The sequence below is a fragment of the Pogona vitticeps genome, chromosome 4 (genome assembly GCF_051106095.1).
Source record: "Pogona vitticeps strain Pit_001003342236 chromosome 4, PviZW2.1, whole genome shotgun sequence".
NCBI lineage: Eukaryota > Metazoa > Chordata > Lepidosauria > Squamata > Agamidae > Pogona > Pogona vitticeps.
In genome coordinates, this window is record NC_135786.1 from 227179824 (window position 1) to 227196098 (window position 16275).

General features: G+C 44.1%; 1 protein-coding gene across 1 annotated transcript in view; it reads left to right on the forward strand.

Moving 5' to 3' along the window:
• Window positions 1-4807: 4807 nt before the first annotated feature.
• NSMCE2 (NSE2 SUMO ligase component of SMC5/6 complex) overlaps window positions 4808-16275 on the forward strand; it is a 257038-nt gene continuing 245570 nt past the window's right edge. Inside the window, exon 1 of the mRNA XM_072999325.2 lies at window positions 4808-5477. Coding sequence (XP_072855426.2) covers window positions 5345-5477 — 133 coding nt within the window. The 5' untranslated portion in view covers window positions 4808-5344. The remainder of the gene's footprint in view (window positions 5478-16275) is intronic.

Consider the following 16275-nt stretch of genomic DNA (forward strand, 5'->3'; position numbering starts at 1 on the left):
CCGGCGCGGAGCCGGCGGATTTGGCACGCCGGGTGGGGGACGCGCCCGCCCCAAAAAGAGGGGACGACGCGAGCGCGGAGGGCACGGGAGAGACTCGCCAAGCCAACCCCGCCAGCAGCCATCGAGGCCCAAAAGGGGGACCCGGGGTTTCCTCTTGCCTTGCGTCACATGAGAGCTTCGGAGGTCATGTGAACGGGCGCGGGCTGATGATGAGGCCCGCCTCCTCCTCCTTTCTCCTCGGCGGTCCCGTTCCGAGGGTCAATGGGCGCGTAGCTGCGCCGCCGCGGAAGCGCCTGGCGCGGGAGAGAAGGAAGCCCTCCCTCCGTCCCCTTTGCCCGCCGTCGGGGCGGCTGGTTTCCCGGGCAGCAGAGGACGGCTCTGGGACTACGGCCAAGTGGGTAAGGGAGGAGGAGGAGGAGAGCTGTATATACATATTTTTGATATATATTTTGTTGGGGGAACAGGGGGGATATACAGTGTTCCAACTAATATTGCAAGACGCAAGGCACGGTAAAATTACATTGCTCTTTCCAACTTGGTTTATAAATATATACACCCTGTTTCCCCGAAAATAAGATATATATATATACCCTATTTTCCCGAAAATGATATATATATACCCTGTTTCCCCGAAAATAAGATATATACACCCTGTTTCCCCGAAAATAAGATATATACACCCTGTTTATCTGAAAATAAGATATAAATGTACCCTGTTTCCCCAAAAATAATATATATATACCCTGTTTCCCGAAAATAATATATATACACCCTGTTTCCCCGAAAATAAGATATATACACCCTGTTTCCCCGAAAATAAGATATATACACCCTGTTTCCCCGAAAATAAGACAGGGTCTTATATTAATTTTTGCTCCAAAAATGCATTAGGGCTTATTTTCAGGTGTTTTTTTTTCATGTACAAGAATCTATATTTATTCAAAGACAGTCATGTCACCTTCTTCTGGTTGCTACCCAATGCTGCACAAGGGGTTTCACTTAACTGGGGCTTATTTTGGGGGGGGGGTAGAGCTTATATTAGGAGCATCCTGAAAAATCCTACTAGGGCTTATTTTATTTATTTATTTATTTATTTATTTATTTATTTATTTATTTATTTAATTTATACCCCGCCTATCTGGCCCACCGGACCACTCTAGGCGGCTTCCAAATATAAAATCAAATAATAAAACATAGACAAATACATAATAATCAAACAAGAACAGCAGTAAAGATAAAAAGGAAAAGTAAGAAAAAAATCAAGAGTTGGCTGGAGGGAAGGCCTGAATAAACAGCCATGTTTTTAATTGGGTTTTAAAGGTGCCCAGCGTGGGGGCCGCACAAATCGCCGGAGGGAGATTGTTCCAGAGGCGAGGAGCCACCGCCGAGAAGGCCTGGTTTCGTGTCTTCTCCTTCCGGGCCTCTCTCGGCGTCAGGCTCCTCAGCCTCACCTCCTGACTCGCGCGGGTGATCCAGGTAGACCTTGGTGGGAGGAGGCGTTCCGCCAAATTTTCAGGTTAGGTCTTATTTTCGGGGAGACAGGGTCTTTATATCTATAAACCGAGTTGGAAAGAGTAATGTAGTTTTACCATGCTTTGCGTCGTTCAATGTTAGTTGGAACACTGTTTATGACAATGTATTACGATCAGCCCTGTAGTAGCAAGGTACTAATAGGATTAGTTAAGCAATCCGTGGGAACGGAGGAGACGTCTCCTGCCTACAGAAGCTTACTGTGCGGACTTTCTCTTGGTTCCAGAAAAAAAAAGGAAAGGTAACATAGATGTTTCGTTCACACCTCACCCTTCCAACAGGTTCTGAAAACCCGTAGCTGTGCGAAGAGACCGTGAGTCGTTGGAGATTTAGAACTCAGCCCCAATCTTAAAAGTGTAGTTGCAAGTTCTCAGATCCTGAAACTAGGTTGGAAAGGAAGTGGCTTTTGCCTCCTCTGGGGGATGCGGTGCCTGTTCTGTTATTCCTCCACAAAGCTGCCAGTCTCCTGTCATGTGGAAATATCATCTTCCTTTTCTTTTGAAACAGTGGTTCGGAGCTAGTGGGACACACCACCACCAATGAGGTGCAGAGTTTTCATGACAAGTTCTTACATACGCCCATGTCCTTCAACTCCCATGCCCCTCTGCAAGTCCTGTGCCACAGATTATTGACCTTTTTGTCACATTAGTGGGAACTTGGGATCCTCAGTGTTTCTTCTCATTTTGCTCTTGACCACTAGCAATGGAGTGTTGATTCTTTGACAGAGTGACCTAGGGGATCTAACATCTGAAAGGTGGTGGGAACCATTGTTTCATAAGATTTCTAACAATATTGACAAAATCAATTGGATTTTTTGATGATTTAAATTTTTTTTAAATTCAGTTTTTAAAATTTATTTAAATTGATTTTTTTTTAAAAAAATCCTTGATTTTTATCCACCTTGCTAGTACGTAGCACAATTGCTAATGACACAGCTAGATTAAAGCTGAAAGGTAGGCAAAGTGGCACCATAGCAACCTGTCGCAGCTGTGTGTTGTCATCATAGTGCCAAGTGGGTAGAACTTCCATCAAGGTGCCACCATGAAGCCTTGACTCCATTCATGCCCCGTCAGAGAGAGTAGGAGGTAACATGAATTTGAAGTGTGGAAAGAGAATGGAAAAACTCATAAATTTCAGTAGTTACTAAGCTAAATACTTTCTGCATGTTCAGATGTGATAATAATGTAATGATGTGCCATCAAGTCAATTCTGACTTATGGCAAACATTTTCAGGGTTTTCCAGGCAGAGAATACTCAGAAATGGTTTACCCTTCTTCTGGAGTCGTCCTGGGACTGTGGAGCGTGCCCAAGGACACACAGGCTAGGAGGTGCAGTAGGGAATTGAACTCCCAACTTCTGGCTAGATACCTAAACCACTGAGCTATCCAGACAGCTTTTAATGAGGAAGGTGTCCCAATATATGCACCGCACATGAAGCACAGTAGAACATGCCCACTGGGATTTGTTTCTTCCAACCAGTTCTTAAAGCAAAAGCAAAACGTGCTGCTTATATACCGCCCCATAGCGCTTCAAGCACTCTCTGGGCGGTTTAAAAGTTAGTTATGCAGACTGCACATTGCCCCCCCCCCCAGCGAGCTGGGTACTCATTTTACCAACCTCGGAAGGATAGAAGGCTGAGTCAACCTTGAGCCGGCTACCTGGGATTGAACCCTAGGTCGTGAGCACAGTTTTAGCTGCAGTACAGCAGTTTAACCACTGCGCCACGAGGCTTAGCCAGATGTGTATGTTTGATTTGCCTTTGTGATGCTTGAAAATCCATGAATATATGTTGTTCTTGTGTGCTGTCAAGTTGCTTCCAAATTATGATGACCCTAATAGAGTTTTTGTAATATGTTAGCTGTTCAAGGAGTGCTTTATTATGGGCTAATCCCCAATGGATGTGGTGGCGCTGCAGGTTATACTGCAGAAGCCTCTGTGCTGCAAGGTCAGAAGACCAGCAGTCGTAAGATCGAATCCACGTGACGGAGTGAGCTCCCATCGATTGTCCCAGCTCCTGCCAACCTAGCAGTTGAGGCCACGCTACCTAAAAGACTGCATCTTTTCCTTCTATGAGCCTGTTCGGGCATTAAGATCATCAAACCAGCCCTTTTTCTCATCCCACCACTCTCACAGGTGTGCTTGGTGGAGACACAGGAGAGGGCCTTCTCTGTTGCTGCTCTCAGACTTTGGAACACCCTCCCACAGGAGGCCAGGCTGGCCCCATCTTTGCTGTCCTCCTGAAGGCAGGCGAAGACCTTTCTTTTCAAACAGACCTTTCCTTAGTGCTTGGAAGTCTGAGAGGGTGTTTTCAAATTAGAATGGTGTGCTCTATTGCTTTCAAATGTGCATTTAGTATTCTTAATACAATGCTTGTTTAATTCTTTTTAAATTTTTGCATACTTACTGTTTTAGCTTTTGCATATAGTTCTTTTAAGCCACTTTGGGTCCTTTTCTGGAGAAAGCCAGGGTAAAAATATTATAAACAAATAAAGTGCCCAAGTTTTTTATATGCTTAACATCTGCGTACCCAAGGTCCATTTTTAGTATCCAACCCGATAAAGTGTGTGTGTGTGTGTGTGTGTGTGTGTTGAGAATGAGACACTTCCATTCCTTAAAGGAATTTTTTGTGTGTCTGTTCATGTTGTAGTCTGCATAAGGTAGGCCAGCTCCCTTCTCTTGTCTTGGTGAACAGGACAGTGTATGCTGTTCTGACCTTAGTTAGCCTTCTGGACTGTTTTCCTTCCTTAGGTGCAACAAAATCAAACGAAACATATAGTTGATATAATATCTCAGTTTAATAATTTAATGAAGCTAGATATGGAATTACAGAAAGTTAGTGAGCACTTTGAGAATATCTTTTTCAGACAGTATAATAAGAGTATGTTTTTTTTAAAAAAATTAAATCCCCTTTTTAAAAAAATATGCTTTTAATTTGGAACAAGTATAAGAGCATATTTATTCCATTGCCGTCCCATGGCTTGAATGGCAGAACTGGAAGAATTTCCAGAAAACTTGAAGCGGAATTTAAAGGAATTGACAAAGAAACAACTTATTAGAATAAAAGATTTGTTAGGGTACAATTTTTAGGCAAGATCATCTGCTTACTCAGCTGCCAGTCACCTCTCACAATGTTCAGCAACAATGGAATGTGAGATGTGTTTAGGAGAGCAGTCTTTCATCACATAGAATGACCTGGCTGGCACTGAGAGTTAACCGCATGTGTATGAGTACTAGAACATCTCTCCATAATGCACTGACGTTAAGGGCATTCTGGGGACGGTAGTCGAAAATTGCAACTTTTCCAAGCTGTGTTACTGATAGGAGTGTTCAAATCTTGTTTTTGTTGTGCCATTCAGAATCCCACTGGAATTCTTATCTGGTTGTAATTTTGTTATCCTTTTTCGCCCCACATAAACATGCATGATTTGTGTTTACTTACCCTGCTATATTTATTTTAGGTATACCTATCTCATAGATTAAAGCCCCAATGTGCATAATGTACACTTTATTTTACATGTTTTTCAGGCATAATTCAAGGTCCGTGTTGTTGTTTTTCTGTGTCGGAATTCCTAGGAAGCCTTGACAATGACGATATTTCCAACAAGATGAGCATTGCCTGTCGCAAGCCTGAGAAAGCGTGAAATAGATATTTTCATAAGGGAGATTGAACTCAGTGAAAAGTTGTATGCATGCACATGGGTCACTGAGTAGCATTTTCACCACAGGCATGGATAAAGAAAAAATACATGCAAGTAATAGAACTGTATAATATTGGAGCTGTAAACATTTTTGTTTTTCAGGAAACGACATCACGATGGCTGGTCGGCCTGTGATTGACTTCAGTGGGGTGGATGCATGCCTTTCGTCTCTGAAAAACTGCCAGTCCTACATAAGCACTGGAATGGACATTGCTACCAGTGTGGCTCTCGACCTTGTGGAAAACCACAGTGAGTTTTTCCCACTTAAAAAATAACTGTTTTCCTTGCTGTCACTTCATGAAGCTTCCAGCATGTTGCAGAATGTAAATGTGGCCCCAAAGAAAAATTCCATGTGATTCATCTTTGGTGGGACATTTGCTGTTTTTCCTAGCTATGTTTATGGAGTTTACGGAAGAGAGACAAGGGTGGTGTGTTCTCCCCGCTACTGTGTGAATCATTCCAGAATATAAAAAGCACTCTCCCCTCCTCCTAGGTAATTACATTTTGAATGATAAATCAGATTCAAATACAAGAGTGAATAGAACTATAGGGATTTTTTTTTTGTCCTGCAAATAATGCTTTCCATATGATTTCTTTTTTCATGCTCTGGTCTTTGTTTCACGGTGAGCAGGTATGTTTTTGGGGTGTTTTGCAAATGTTTCTGATAGCACAGAAAGGCATTCACTTGTTTTGAAAAATTGGGGTTGGGTTCAGAGTAGAAATGGGCACAAATTACTTTGTACCCATTTGTCATAATTTGTCTTCACGGCAGCACAGCTGACTATGTTACTTTCTCTCAGCTCCCTTGCCAGCACCTCAACTCACCAGCCAGTGTGTGCTACTCTGTCGCTCCCTGCCATGCAGTTCTCCAGTCTCAGCAGGAGTCCGGACTTCCCTTCTCCGCCTCCTCCAGCAGCTGGCCACTCAAATGAGGAGGGATTCCTGCAGCACTGCCTTTGAGTGGACAGCTGCTGGAGGAGGCGTAGAAGGGAAGTCTGGGCTCCTGTCTAGACTGGAAGGGGCAGAGCAGTGCATGCCAGCTGGTGAGTGAAGGTGCTAACGAGGGGTGGTGGAAGAAAGGGTGACTTATGACAAAGGGGCACAAAGTACTTCAGTCAGAGTGAAGAAGTTGCATGAAAATAGCACTGTTTCCCCAGTTTAGCCTTTGTACAATGCTATTTAATATCTATATGAGGTCACTGGGGGAGGTCATCAGGAGTTTGGAGCTTTGTGTCACCAATATGTGGATGGCACTCAGCTCTATCTCTCCTTCCATCCTTCTGCAGTGGACGCCATCCTGTCCCTTGAGCGCTGCCTGGATACAGTGCTGGGATGTATGAGGGACAACAGACTGAGGCTGAGCCTGGGCAAGACGGAAATCCTGCGGGTGGGTGCCCCTGGTGTCTGTGGTCTGGATGCCTCCCTATCTTTTGGAGGCCCCGCTCTTTCCATGAAGGATGAGGTTCGTAGCTTGGGTGTGCTTTTGGAACCATTGTTATCAATGACGTCTCAGACGGCATCTGTGGTCCAGTCCACTTATTTCCACCTAAAGTTGATCGCCCAGCTACGTCCCTACCTTGACACTGGGTCCCTCACTACACTGGTCCATGCGCTGGTAGTCTCAAGATTAGACTACTGTAATGCTTGGGGCTGCTCTTGAGACTGCTACAGATACTGCAGTGGGTCCAGAAAGCAGTGGCCAGACGTCTGAGTGGGGTTAGAAAATACCAACATATCTCCCCCACACTGGCTACCTGTTTGCTTCCGCACCAGTTTAAAGGTGATGGTACTAACCTATAAAGCCCTCAACGGTTTGGGACCTCGATATCTGGCCGAGCGCCTCAGTTAGGTTTGCCCGTCCTGTAAAATTATCGCAAGCAGAGTGGCGGTGAGTTCTGACTCCGAGAGAGGCCCGGAAAACCACTAGAAATTGGGCCATCTAGGTGGTAGCGCCACAGTTATGGAACTCTCTTCTGCCCAATTTGTTCTCTTAAATTGTTGACTGGGATTCCCCCAGTGGAGTGAAGAGAGGAGCAGAGCTGTGTTTTTAGGGTTACAACTCCCAGAATCCCTAGTCCCATGGTATTGATTACAATGGATGTGTGCGGGGGTGATTGTAATTCAGATTGTCCGTTTCTCAAGCACTAGAATAATCAACCCTATACAGTGGTGCCTTGCATAGTGATTGTTCTGCATAGCGAAGAAATCGCTTTGTGATGCTGTTTTTGTGATTGCAAAAGCGATCGCTTTGTGATGGCCCCTATGGGGAAAATTCGCTTTGCAATGATCGCAGGGAAGTGATCATCGCAAAGCCCCCATTTTCGGCCAGCTGATCGACGGGGGCTTTGCAGTGATCGCTTCCCTGCGATCATCGCAAAGCCCATATTTACGCACAGGTGATCGGCGGTTCCAAAATGGCCGCCGGGTAAACCAAATTGCCACCCGCTGTGTTGCCTCGCTTTAGAGGCACCGAAAATGGCCGCCGCAATGGAGGATTTTCGCATAAGGTTAGTTTTGGAGCCCATAGGAACGCATTGAAGGGGTTTCAGTGCGTTTCTATGGGTTTTTTAAAATCGCTTAGCGACGAAATTGCTTTGCAGCAATTTTTGCTGCATGGATTAACGTCGCTAAGCGGGGCACCACTGTATTTTGGTTGGCAAAATGAACCATATCCAGAAAAGAGTTGTTAATAGTGTTGGTAGCCCTAAGTGGTTTTTATAACCCCTCTTTTCTGAGGCCTGGGAGTAATGAACCACATCTTCTTGATAATATGCTATATTTATAACAGAGTCAGAGCCCCCTTGGCAGACCAACCTTGAATAAAGAATATGTGTGTGTATACAGTGGTGCCCCACATAGTGAGGTTAATCCGTTCCGGATTAACCTTCGCTATGGGAAAACATCGTAAAACAGATCAAAAACCCCAATTAATGCGTTCCAAATGGGCCCAAAACTCACCATTCTCCGATGTTTTCCCTTGTTCCGGCGGCCATCTTGGGTGTACCGGCAGCCATTTTGAGCGTCCCGGTGGCCATTTTGGGTGTACCGGTGCCCATTTTTTGTTCCGGTGGCCATCTTGGGTGTTCCGGTGGCCATCTTGGGTGTACCAGCGGCCATTTTTTGTTCCGGCGGCCATCTTGGGTGTACCGGCACCCATTTTTTGTGTTCCTGCGGCCATTTTGGAGCCGCAGAACAGCTGTTCCCCCATCGTAATGCGAGCGTGCCCTCGCATTAGCGATGGGGAAATCCGCATCGCAATGCGGATTCATTGTTCAACGGTGCACTCGTTATACGAGGCACCACTGTATATCAGTGATGGCGAACCTATGACATGTGTGCCACAGCTGTCACACAGAGCCCTCTCTGTGGACACACGAGCCATAAGTCACCGTAGAGAATTACTTGCCAATCCTCCGATCCCAGATTTTGGCACTCCCTTCTGCTGGTGCAGGGGTCCAGCGGAGGGGTGCAATGGCAGCCATTCCCAGTGAAGCCCAATGGGGAATTGGAGGACCAGTAAGTATTTTTTTGTTAATATTGCCCGTAGGAAAAAAAACACAAGCATTTAACCCTTGCAGTGCAGGAGCAGTTGTTTTTTCTACTAAAACCTCAGCATTTGGTTTTTAATTGCACAACTGGAACGTCGAAATAAATAAGTTGATTTTGGGTTGCAGTTTGGACACTCAGGCTCAAACAGATTCATCATCACTGGTATATATATTCCTGCACGATGGCTATAAAATCAAAGTCTTAATTTTCCTAAATTTTCCTCTGAGTTGTATTTTCTGGCCAACTTCCACCAGCTTGCTCACAAATCCTAACTGGTGAAATCCTGAGTTTGCAAATAAGAGAAAGTGATGATGATGATTAGTAGTATTAGTAGTATTAGTTTTATTATTATTAAGATTGCCGGAAGAAATATCAACAACCTCCGATATGCAGATGATACCACTCTGATGGCAGAAAGTGAGGAGGAATTAAAGAACCTTGTAATGAGAGTGAAAGAGGAGAGTGCAAAAAACGGTCTGAAACTCAACGTCAAAAAAACTAAGATCATGGCCACTGGTCCCATCACCTCCTGGGAAATAGAAGGGGAAGATATGGAGGCAGTGTCAAATTTTATCTTCCTGGGCTCCATGATCACTGCAGATGGAGACAGCAGCCCTGAAATTAAAAGACGCCTTCTTCTTGGGAGGAAAGCGATGACAAATCTTGACAGCATCTTGAAAAGCAGAGACATCACCTTGCCAACAAAAGTCCGAATAGTCAAAGCTATGGTTTTTCCTGTCGTGATGTATGGAAGTGAGAGCTGGACCATAAAGAAAGCAGACCGCCGAAGAATTGATGCCTTTGAACTGTGGTGCTGGAGGAGGCTCTTGAGAATCCCCTGGACTGCAAGGAGAACAAACCTATCAGTTCTAAAGGAAATCAACCCTGAGTGCTCACTGGAAGGACAGATCCTGAAGCTGAGGCTCCAGTACTTTGGCCATCTCATGAGAAGAAAAGAGTCCTTGGAAAAAACCTTGATGTTAGGAAGGTGTGATGGCAAGAGGAGAAGGAGACGACCGAGGATGAGATGGCTGGACAATGTCTGCGAAGCAACCAACATGAACCTGACACAACTCCGGGAGGCAGTAGAAGACAGGAGGGCCTGGCGTGCTCTGGTCCATGGGGTCACGAAGAGTCGAACACGACTAAACGACTAAACACACATTATTAGTTTTATTTATATGCCACATTTCTGCTACAAGGGACCCAAAGAGGCTCACAACATTAAAATTCACCCAATTAAAAACACAATAAGATAAATATTAAAAAACAAATTAAACAATATATGGTTTAAAATAAAATGAAAAGATTAAAACATGAAAACATGAAAAAGATTAAAATCTGCTAAAATGGGGTTCAGGGATTCAGTTGTAACTGTTAAAAGCCTGCCTGAAGAGATGGGTCTTTAGCTTTTTTCAATTTAACTTTTTTCCAAAAAATTCTAGCATCATCTTTGTTTGTGCAAAGAAAGGATGGAATGTGTCTGTGGGGGCAGTTTGTGTACTACCTGTTGCTGTATGCTGTATACTCCTTGAATTGCAAAGGTTTGAGCAGCATGGTTTTGCTTACTGTATTTTTCGCTCCATAAGACGCACCTTTCCATAAGACGCACCAATTTTTTACGAAAAGAAAACATAATCTGTTTTCTTCACTCCATAAGACGCACAGACTTTCCACCCCCCTGTTTTGTGGGGAAAAAATGTGTCTTATGGTGCGAAAAATACGGTATATTTATATACAGATTGCTTCCACGTGCACACACGCATGCATGCACGCAAGCACGCACGTAAGCCAGCAAGCAAGATTGTGCTGCTCTTTATCTCCAGGAAGTGGGTTTTAGATGTAATCTTCCCTGTTTCCCTGAAAATAAGATCTACAGTAACCTGAAAATAAGCCCTAGTATGATTTTTTAGGATGCTCGTCATAAAAGCCCTACCCCAAAAATAAGCCCCCATTAACTGAAACCCCACCCTCCACCATGGTGCAGCAACCAGAAGAAGATGACATGACTGTCTTTGAATAAATGTAGATGGTTATAAACGGAAAAAAAAAACATGCCCTGAAAATAAACCCTAATGCATTTTTGGAGCAAAAATTAATATAAGACTCTGTCTTATTTTCGGTGAAACACGGTACCTAGCCGGCCTGCTCTCCTGGCATGGCGACTCCACGTGGCATCCAGGGAAGGGATAGGTCTTGCCTGCAGTCTGATGTATGCCCCTTTATTATGGGGTGGAGGAGAGATCATGCTTCTGTTTTCCTCCTTCTGGTAGAGGCTTCTTCTGCCCTTAAGTGTATTTGTTTATGTGTCTGAATCAACTGTTTATGCTTTGTAATTAGGTTTTTGGGGGCATAAGAGCTATACACAGATTTTGAACTACACAAGGGTCCAGCATTCCTAACCCAAGTGTTTTTGAAGGGAGAAGGGTTTAGTTTATGAAACCAGTATTGGTGGTTTGATGTGGCTCGTGAACTGGGCATTATTCTGGACTGGAGCTGGGGAAAATTATTTATTTCAGGGAGCAACTTTCAGAACATCCAGCCAACTTGGCCATCGCCTATTGTCATTGCTGTTAAGTACTGTACAGTCAAGTTGGAATTGACTTACAGCGACTGTTATAGATATTTCATAGTAAGTGAGATATGTGAGGAGTGGTTTTACCAGTTCTGTACCCCCTCCATCAGTTTCCGTGGCTGAGCACGGATTCGAACCCAGGCCTCCTGAGTCCGAGTCCATCATTCTATCCACTACACCATGCTGGGTATCCCATATAGTCCCTTAAAGAAAAATTTGCAGGCTGTGTTCTGGAATTACATCCCTTGTATGCCATTTCTCAGCTACAAAGTTAGCTAGTTTACAGAGGAGAAGAGAGCTGTTTAGGAGAACAGATGCATGAAAGAGAATCCTGTAGTTTCCATGTAGCTGCAGATATCTTAAGGAACCTCAGATACAGTGGTGCCCCGCAAGACGATGTTAATTCTGCCATTGAAATCGCTGTCTTGTGAAAACATCATCTTGTGAAAAGTGTTTCCCTATTGGAATGCATTGAAACTCGTTTAATGTGTTCCAATGGGGAAAAGTTGTCGTCGTCCAGTGAAAATCGCCCATAGGGAAACCGCTTTGCGAAGCGCCGATCAGCTGTTTTAAATTGCTGTCTTGCGAAAAAAGGGCCTGAAAACACCCATTTTGTGAAGATCACCCCTAGGGAAGCCATTTTGCGAAGCCGACAATCAGCTGTAAAAATCATCTTGCAAAAAAACAGTCCGTGAAGCACGGACCAAATCATCATCCATTGAAATCCCCCCATAGGAATCATTGTTTTGCGAAGCAAAATGGCAGTCGCAAAACCTTGTCGTCATGCGGATTCGTTGTTTTGAGGGGTAATTGTCTTGCGAGGTACCACTGTACTTCTCTTTCTAGTCTCAAGCCATGTATTGGAGGGCAGTGGTTTGCAGGGGTTAAGTAGCAGGCTGAGGATACGTTAAAAAGCCCTAGTCCTGTACTTTGTTCTTTCTCCTCCTGATGTCACTTACCTATCAGTTGCCAATAGGCACGGTTTAAGAAAGTGGCTTGGTGTTGTGTTTTGTGCAGCTGCAGATAGGGATGGTATATTAATGGACTGCTTTGTGCTTTTTCTCTTAATTTGTTCATTTCCGAGGTGTGTTCAACTTCTCCACTACTGTTTCAAGGTATTCTAAATTACATACATCAGATCTTTGAATTCCACAGATACCAGTTATTTGGTACCATGTTCCAAATAAATACAGTGGTGCCCCGTATAGCGAGGTTAATCCGTTCCGGATTAACCTTCGCTATACGAAATCTTCGCTAAGTGGGAAGTAAAAAGCCATTGGAACGCATTAAACTTCATTTAATGCGTTCCAAATCGGCCCTAAACTTCCCACTTAGAGAAGTTTCCTGGCCCCGGGCAGCCATTTTCACGCCCTCCCCTCGCTTGCCGAGGGCGCGAAAACGCCGCGGGGGGCCATTTCGGGTCGTTTTGAAGCCGCAAAACAGCTGTTTTGCGGCTTCAAAACGGACCCGAAATGGCCCCGCACCGCGTTTTCGCGCCCTTCGCAAGCGAGGGGAGGGCGCGAAAATGCAGCGCGGGGCCATTTCGGGTCGTCCGCGGCCGTTTTGAAGCCGCAAAACAGCTGTTTTGCGGCTTCAAAACGGACCCGAAATGGCCCCGCGCCACGTTTTCGCGCCCTCCCCTCGCTTGCCGAGGGCGCAAAAACACAGCGCGGGGCCATTTCGGGTCCTCCGGCGCCCATTTTGGAGCCGCTGATCAGCTGATCGGCGGCTCCAAAATGGGCGCCGGACGCCCCAATCGTCGCAAAGTGAGGTGCGGCGATTGGGTGCTCCGTATAGCGATCCCGAAAAAGGGGATCGCTATACGGATTCGTCGTTGTACGGTGCACTCGCTAAGCGAGGCACCACTGTACTAGGATTCCAGCATGGATCTGTAATACAGCCCTGTTGCCAGAGTTGATGTTCTTAATGCATTTATCTGAGCTCTGAAAATTTTATATAGCAGCAGGAGTGTCTATAGATCACTTTTTGCTATGGCTTTTCTTTTTGGGTAACCAGTTATTTATTCTGCAATTATATTGTTAAGTCCCTTTTTAAAGGACAGTCGTCAAATTCATATGAATATCCTCCATGAATTAAGACTGACATTGAAGTGGAGTTTGTGTATGTTTGCAGAAGGAGCATTTCCCTCCCTCCGTTTGGTGTCATATATTCATATTTAAAATCGGAGAGCCTCTATTAGTTTCTGATTGGCAAGTGAAATTAAAATACGTTGGGGGGGGGAATCACCAAATGAGTTTTTGTTTGGGGAATATACTCACATATGAAATGAAAACGCCTGGGCTTAATAAAATAGTATGAATAGTAGTGTATGTACAGCTTTTAAAGGTTGTATACATTTGTAGAGAAAATGAAGAAATTGGAAGCTGCTACTTAACTAGAACAGTAGAGGGAGCTCTTGATTAAACTAATATACACGAATGTTAATTAATCAAAAGGAGTTCGGATTAAAAACTTCTGAGCAAAGCAGTTTTTTCCCCAGAGAACTGTTTTCCAGTTTGCAAATTGTCACTTGACTAATGCATCATTTGATTTTAAACTAGTTTAACCAAATCTTATATGATCAAAACCTCATAAAAACACGTTGTTATTTGAAATCTCTAGGTACAAGAAAGAATTTTGCCAGTTAAATGGAACAAAAATGCAGCTCAGAATTACAAAGAAAGGGCAGCTTTTATATTTCTTCAGTTAACAATTCAACATATAAGACAGGCTCAAAACAAACTTGATGCCCCCCTTAAAAATCCTTTCCTCTCTCAATATAAAAGTTGAGCTGTTCAGTGGGATAGAGTTCTTAATAGACATATATAATACCGTACAATAATAACAATACTGTCAAATCAGCGTTGACTGTGGCTACCATTGTTAGGGTTTTCCAGTAAAGAATACTGTACTCAGGAGTAATTTACCATTCCCTTCCTCTAGGGGGTGCCCTGGGACTTGCCCAAGGCCACACAGGGATGGGAAATCTTATTTGGGCGAAGGAGTCACCTACCCTGTTTCCCCGAAAATAAGACCTCACCTGAAAATAAGCCCTAATATGATTTTTTAAGATGCTCGTAATATAAGCCTACCCAAAAAATAAGCCCCAGATAAGTGAAACCCTGCCCTCCACCGCTGTGCAGCAGCCAGAAGATGACATGGCTGTCTTTGAATCAATGTACTGTAGATGGTTGTATGTGAAAAACAAAAAATCCCCTGAAAATAAGCCCTAATGTGTTTTTTGGAGCAAAAATTAATACAAGACCCTCTCTTATTTTCTGGGAAACACGGTAGTTAAATTCGAACTCTTAGAAACCTCCAGAAGTGACCATTCACTTCTTAAAGATGTCACGGCACCCACCCACTTTTTGGTGGTCTGTGTCGCCCCAAGAGAGTCCTGGGGGTGGAAAGTTGGCTCCGAGAGAGATCACAGTGGCTAATTTCTACACAATCCTTTCTATTGTTCTCAGTTGGGGGGTGATGTGTGTGTACAAGGAGAATCCCACTGTTATCTCCAGTAAGTTATTGGCCAAATACCCGTGAACAGCCCACATGGCGGTGGGGCAGCAGGAAAGACAGCAGCATGACGTTGGGAAGGAACTTCACAGAGGTGTCTTTCCTTCGACTCTTCACAAACTGTATGGAAAACCTTAGCTCAGGGGTAGGCAAAATTTTATAGGGGGGGCGCATGAAAAATCTGAACTCTGTTCAGGGGCTGAACCAACTTTACTTAAAAATAAAATGAAACAGTGATGTAAAGATATTTTTTTATTTTAAACTTGTTAATCTTCACAAATACAGTGGTGCCTCGCTAGACAGTTACCCCAAATGACATTTTTTCGCTAGACATTGACTTTTTGCGATCGCTATAGTGATTCCCTGCTTCGCAAACTGATTTTTGCTAGACGATTTGCTTTTCGCTAGACGATGATTTTGCTAAACAGCGATTTCAGTGGAACGGGTTATCATCGTCTAGCGAGGCACCACTTGTACTAAAGAGGTTTTTTTGCAGTATGTTAGAGATAAGCAACTGATCAACTTTAGACAAAAACCTAGAAATGGTTTTGATGTTCATAACTGTCCGCGGGCCAGACAGGAGCCGCTAGCGGGCCGTATGTAGCCCTTGGGCCACACTTTGCCCAGGTCTGCCTTATCTCCTGTGAAAGTAGAGGCTCAGTCTAATGTACAGGATTATATTTATTCCCAGATATGAAGAAAGGATTACAACCGAAAAGAAACATCTTAAATTATACATCCAAATGTGAATATAATGTGCAACATGTCCCTTTAATAATTGGGGGGGGGAATAAAGAGATGGTTACAAAGGACTTCATGTTTCAGGTCATGCGCAGTTAATCATTCACCTGTTACAACAGTCTCTGGAATGTCTGCAGCTTGTTGGATTTAGGAGTTTGAGTCTTGCATGCCTGCTGGCAACTTAGTACTTAAATGAAGCAAGGATTAAGATTCCTGTCTGGGGGTGAAGAAGGAGGGGTCCAGGAGAGAGAGGCCCCTTGGACTGGTGTGGTGTAGTGGATGGAAGGTCATGATATCATGAGTTCATATCCCCGTTTGGCCATGGAAATTTATGAGTGCGTGTCAGCGGCGAACCATTCTTTGAACATCTGGCATACCTGAAAAACTTCCATTAGGATTGTCATAAGTTGGAAGTGATCTGAGAGTACACAACAGTAGCACAGCGAAGTGCACCAAGTGGCGCATGGTACAAAAGACGAGTCCTTGGAGTTAAAGGATTCAGCCAAAGAAGTCTGATTTCATCAGAGTATCAAAACTGGGTGGACCTTGAGCTTCCAGTCCTTTGACACAAGACCTCACTCCTAGTTATCCATAGCTGTCATCGTTTCAGTCCTATAATTTAGGGTGTCAGAGAGAGAGAGAAAAATGCTGCCCCTATTGTTAGAA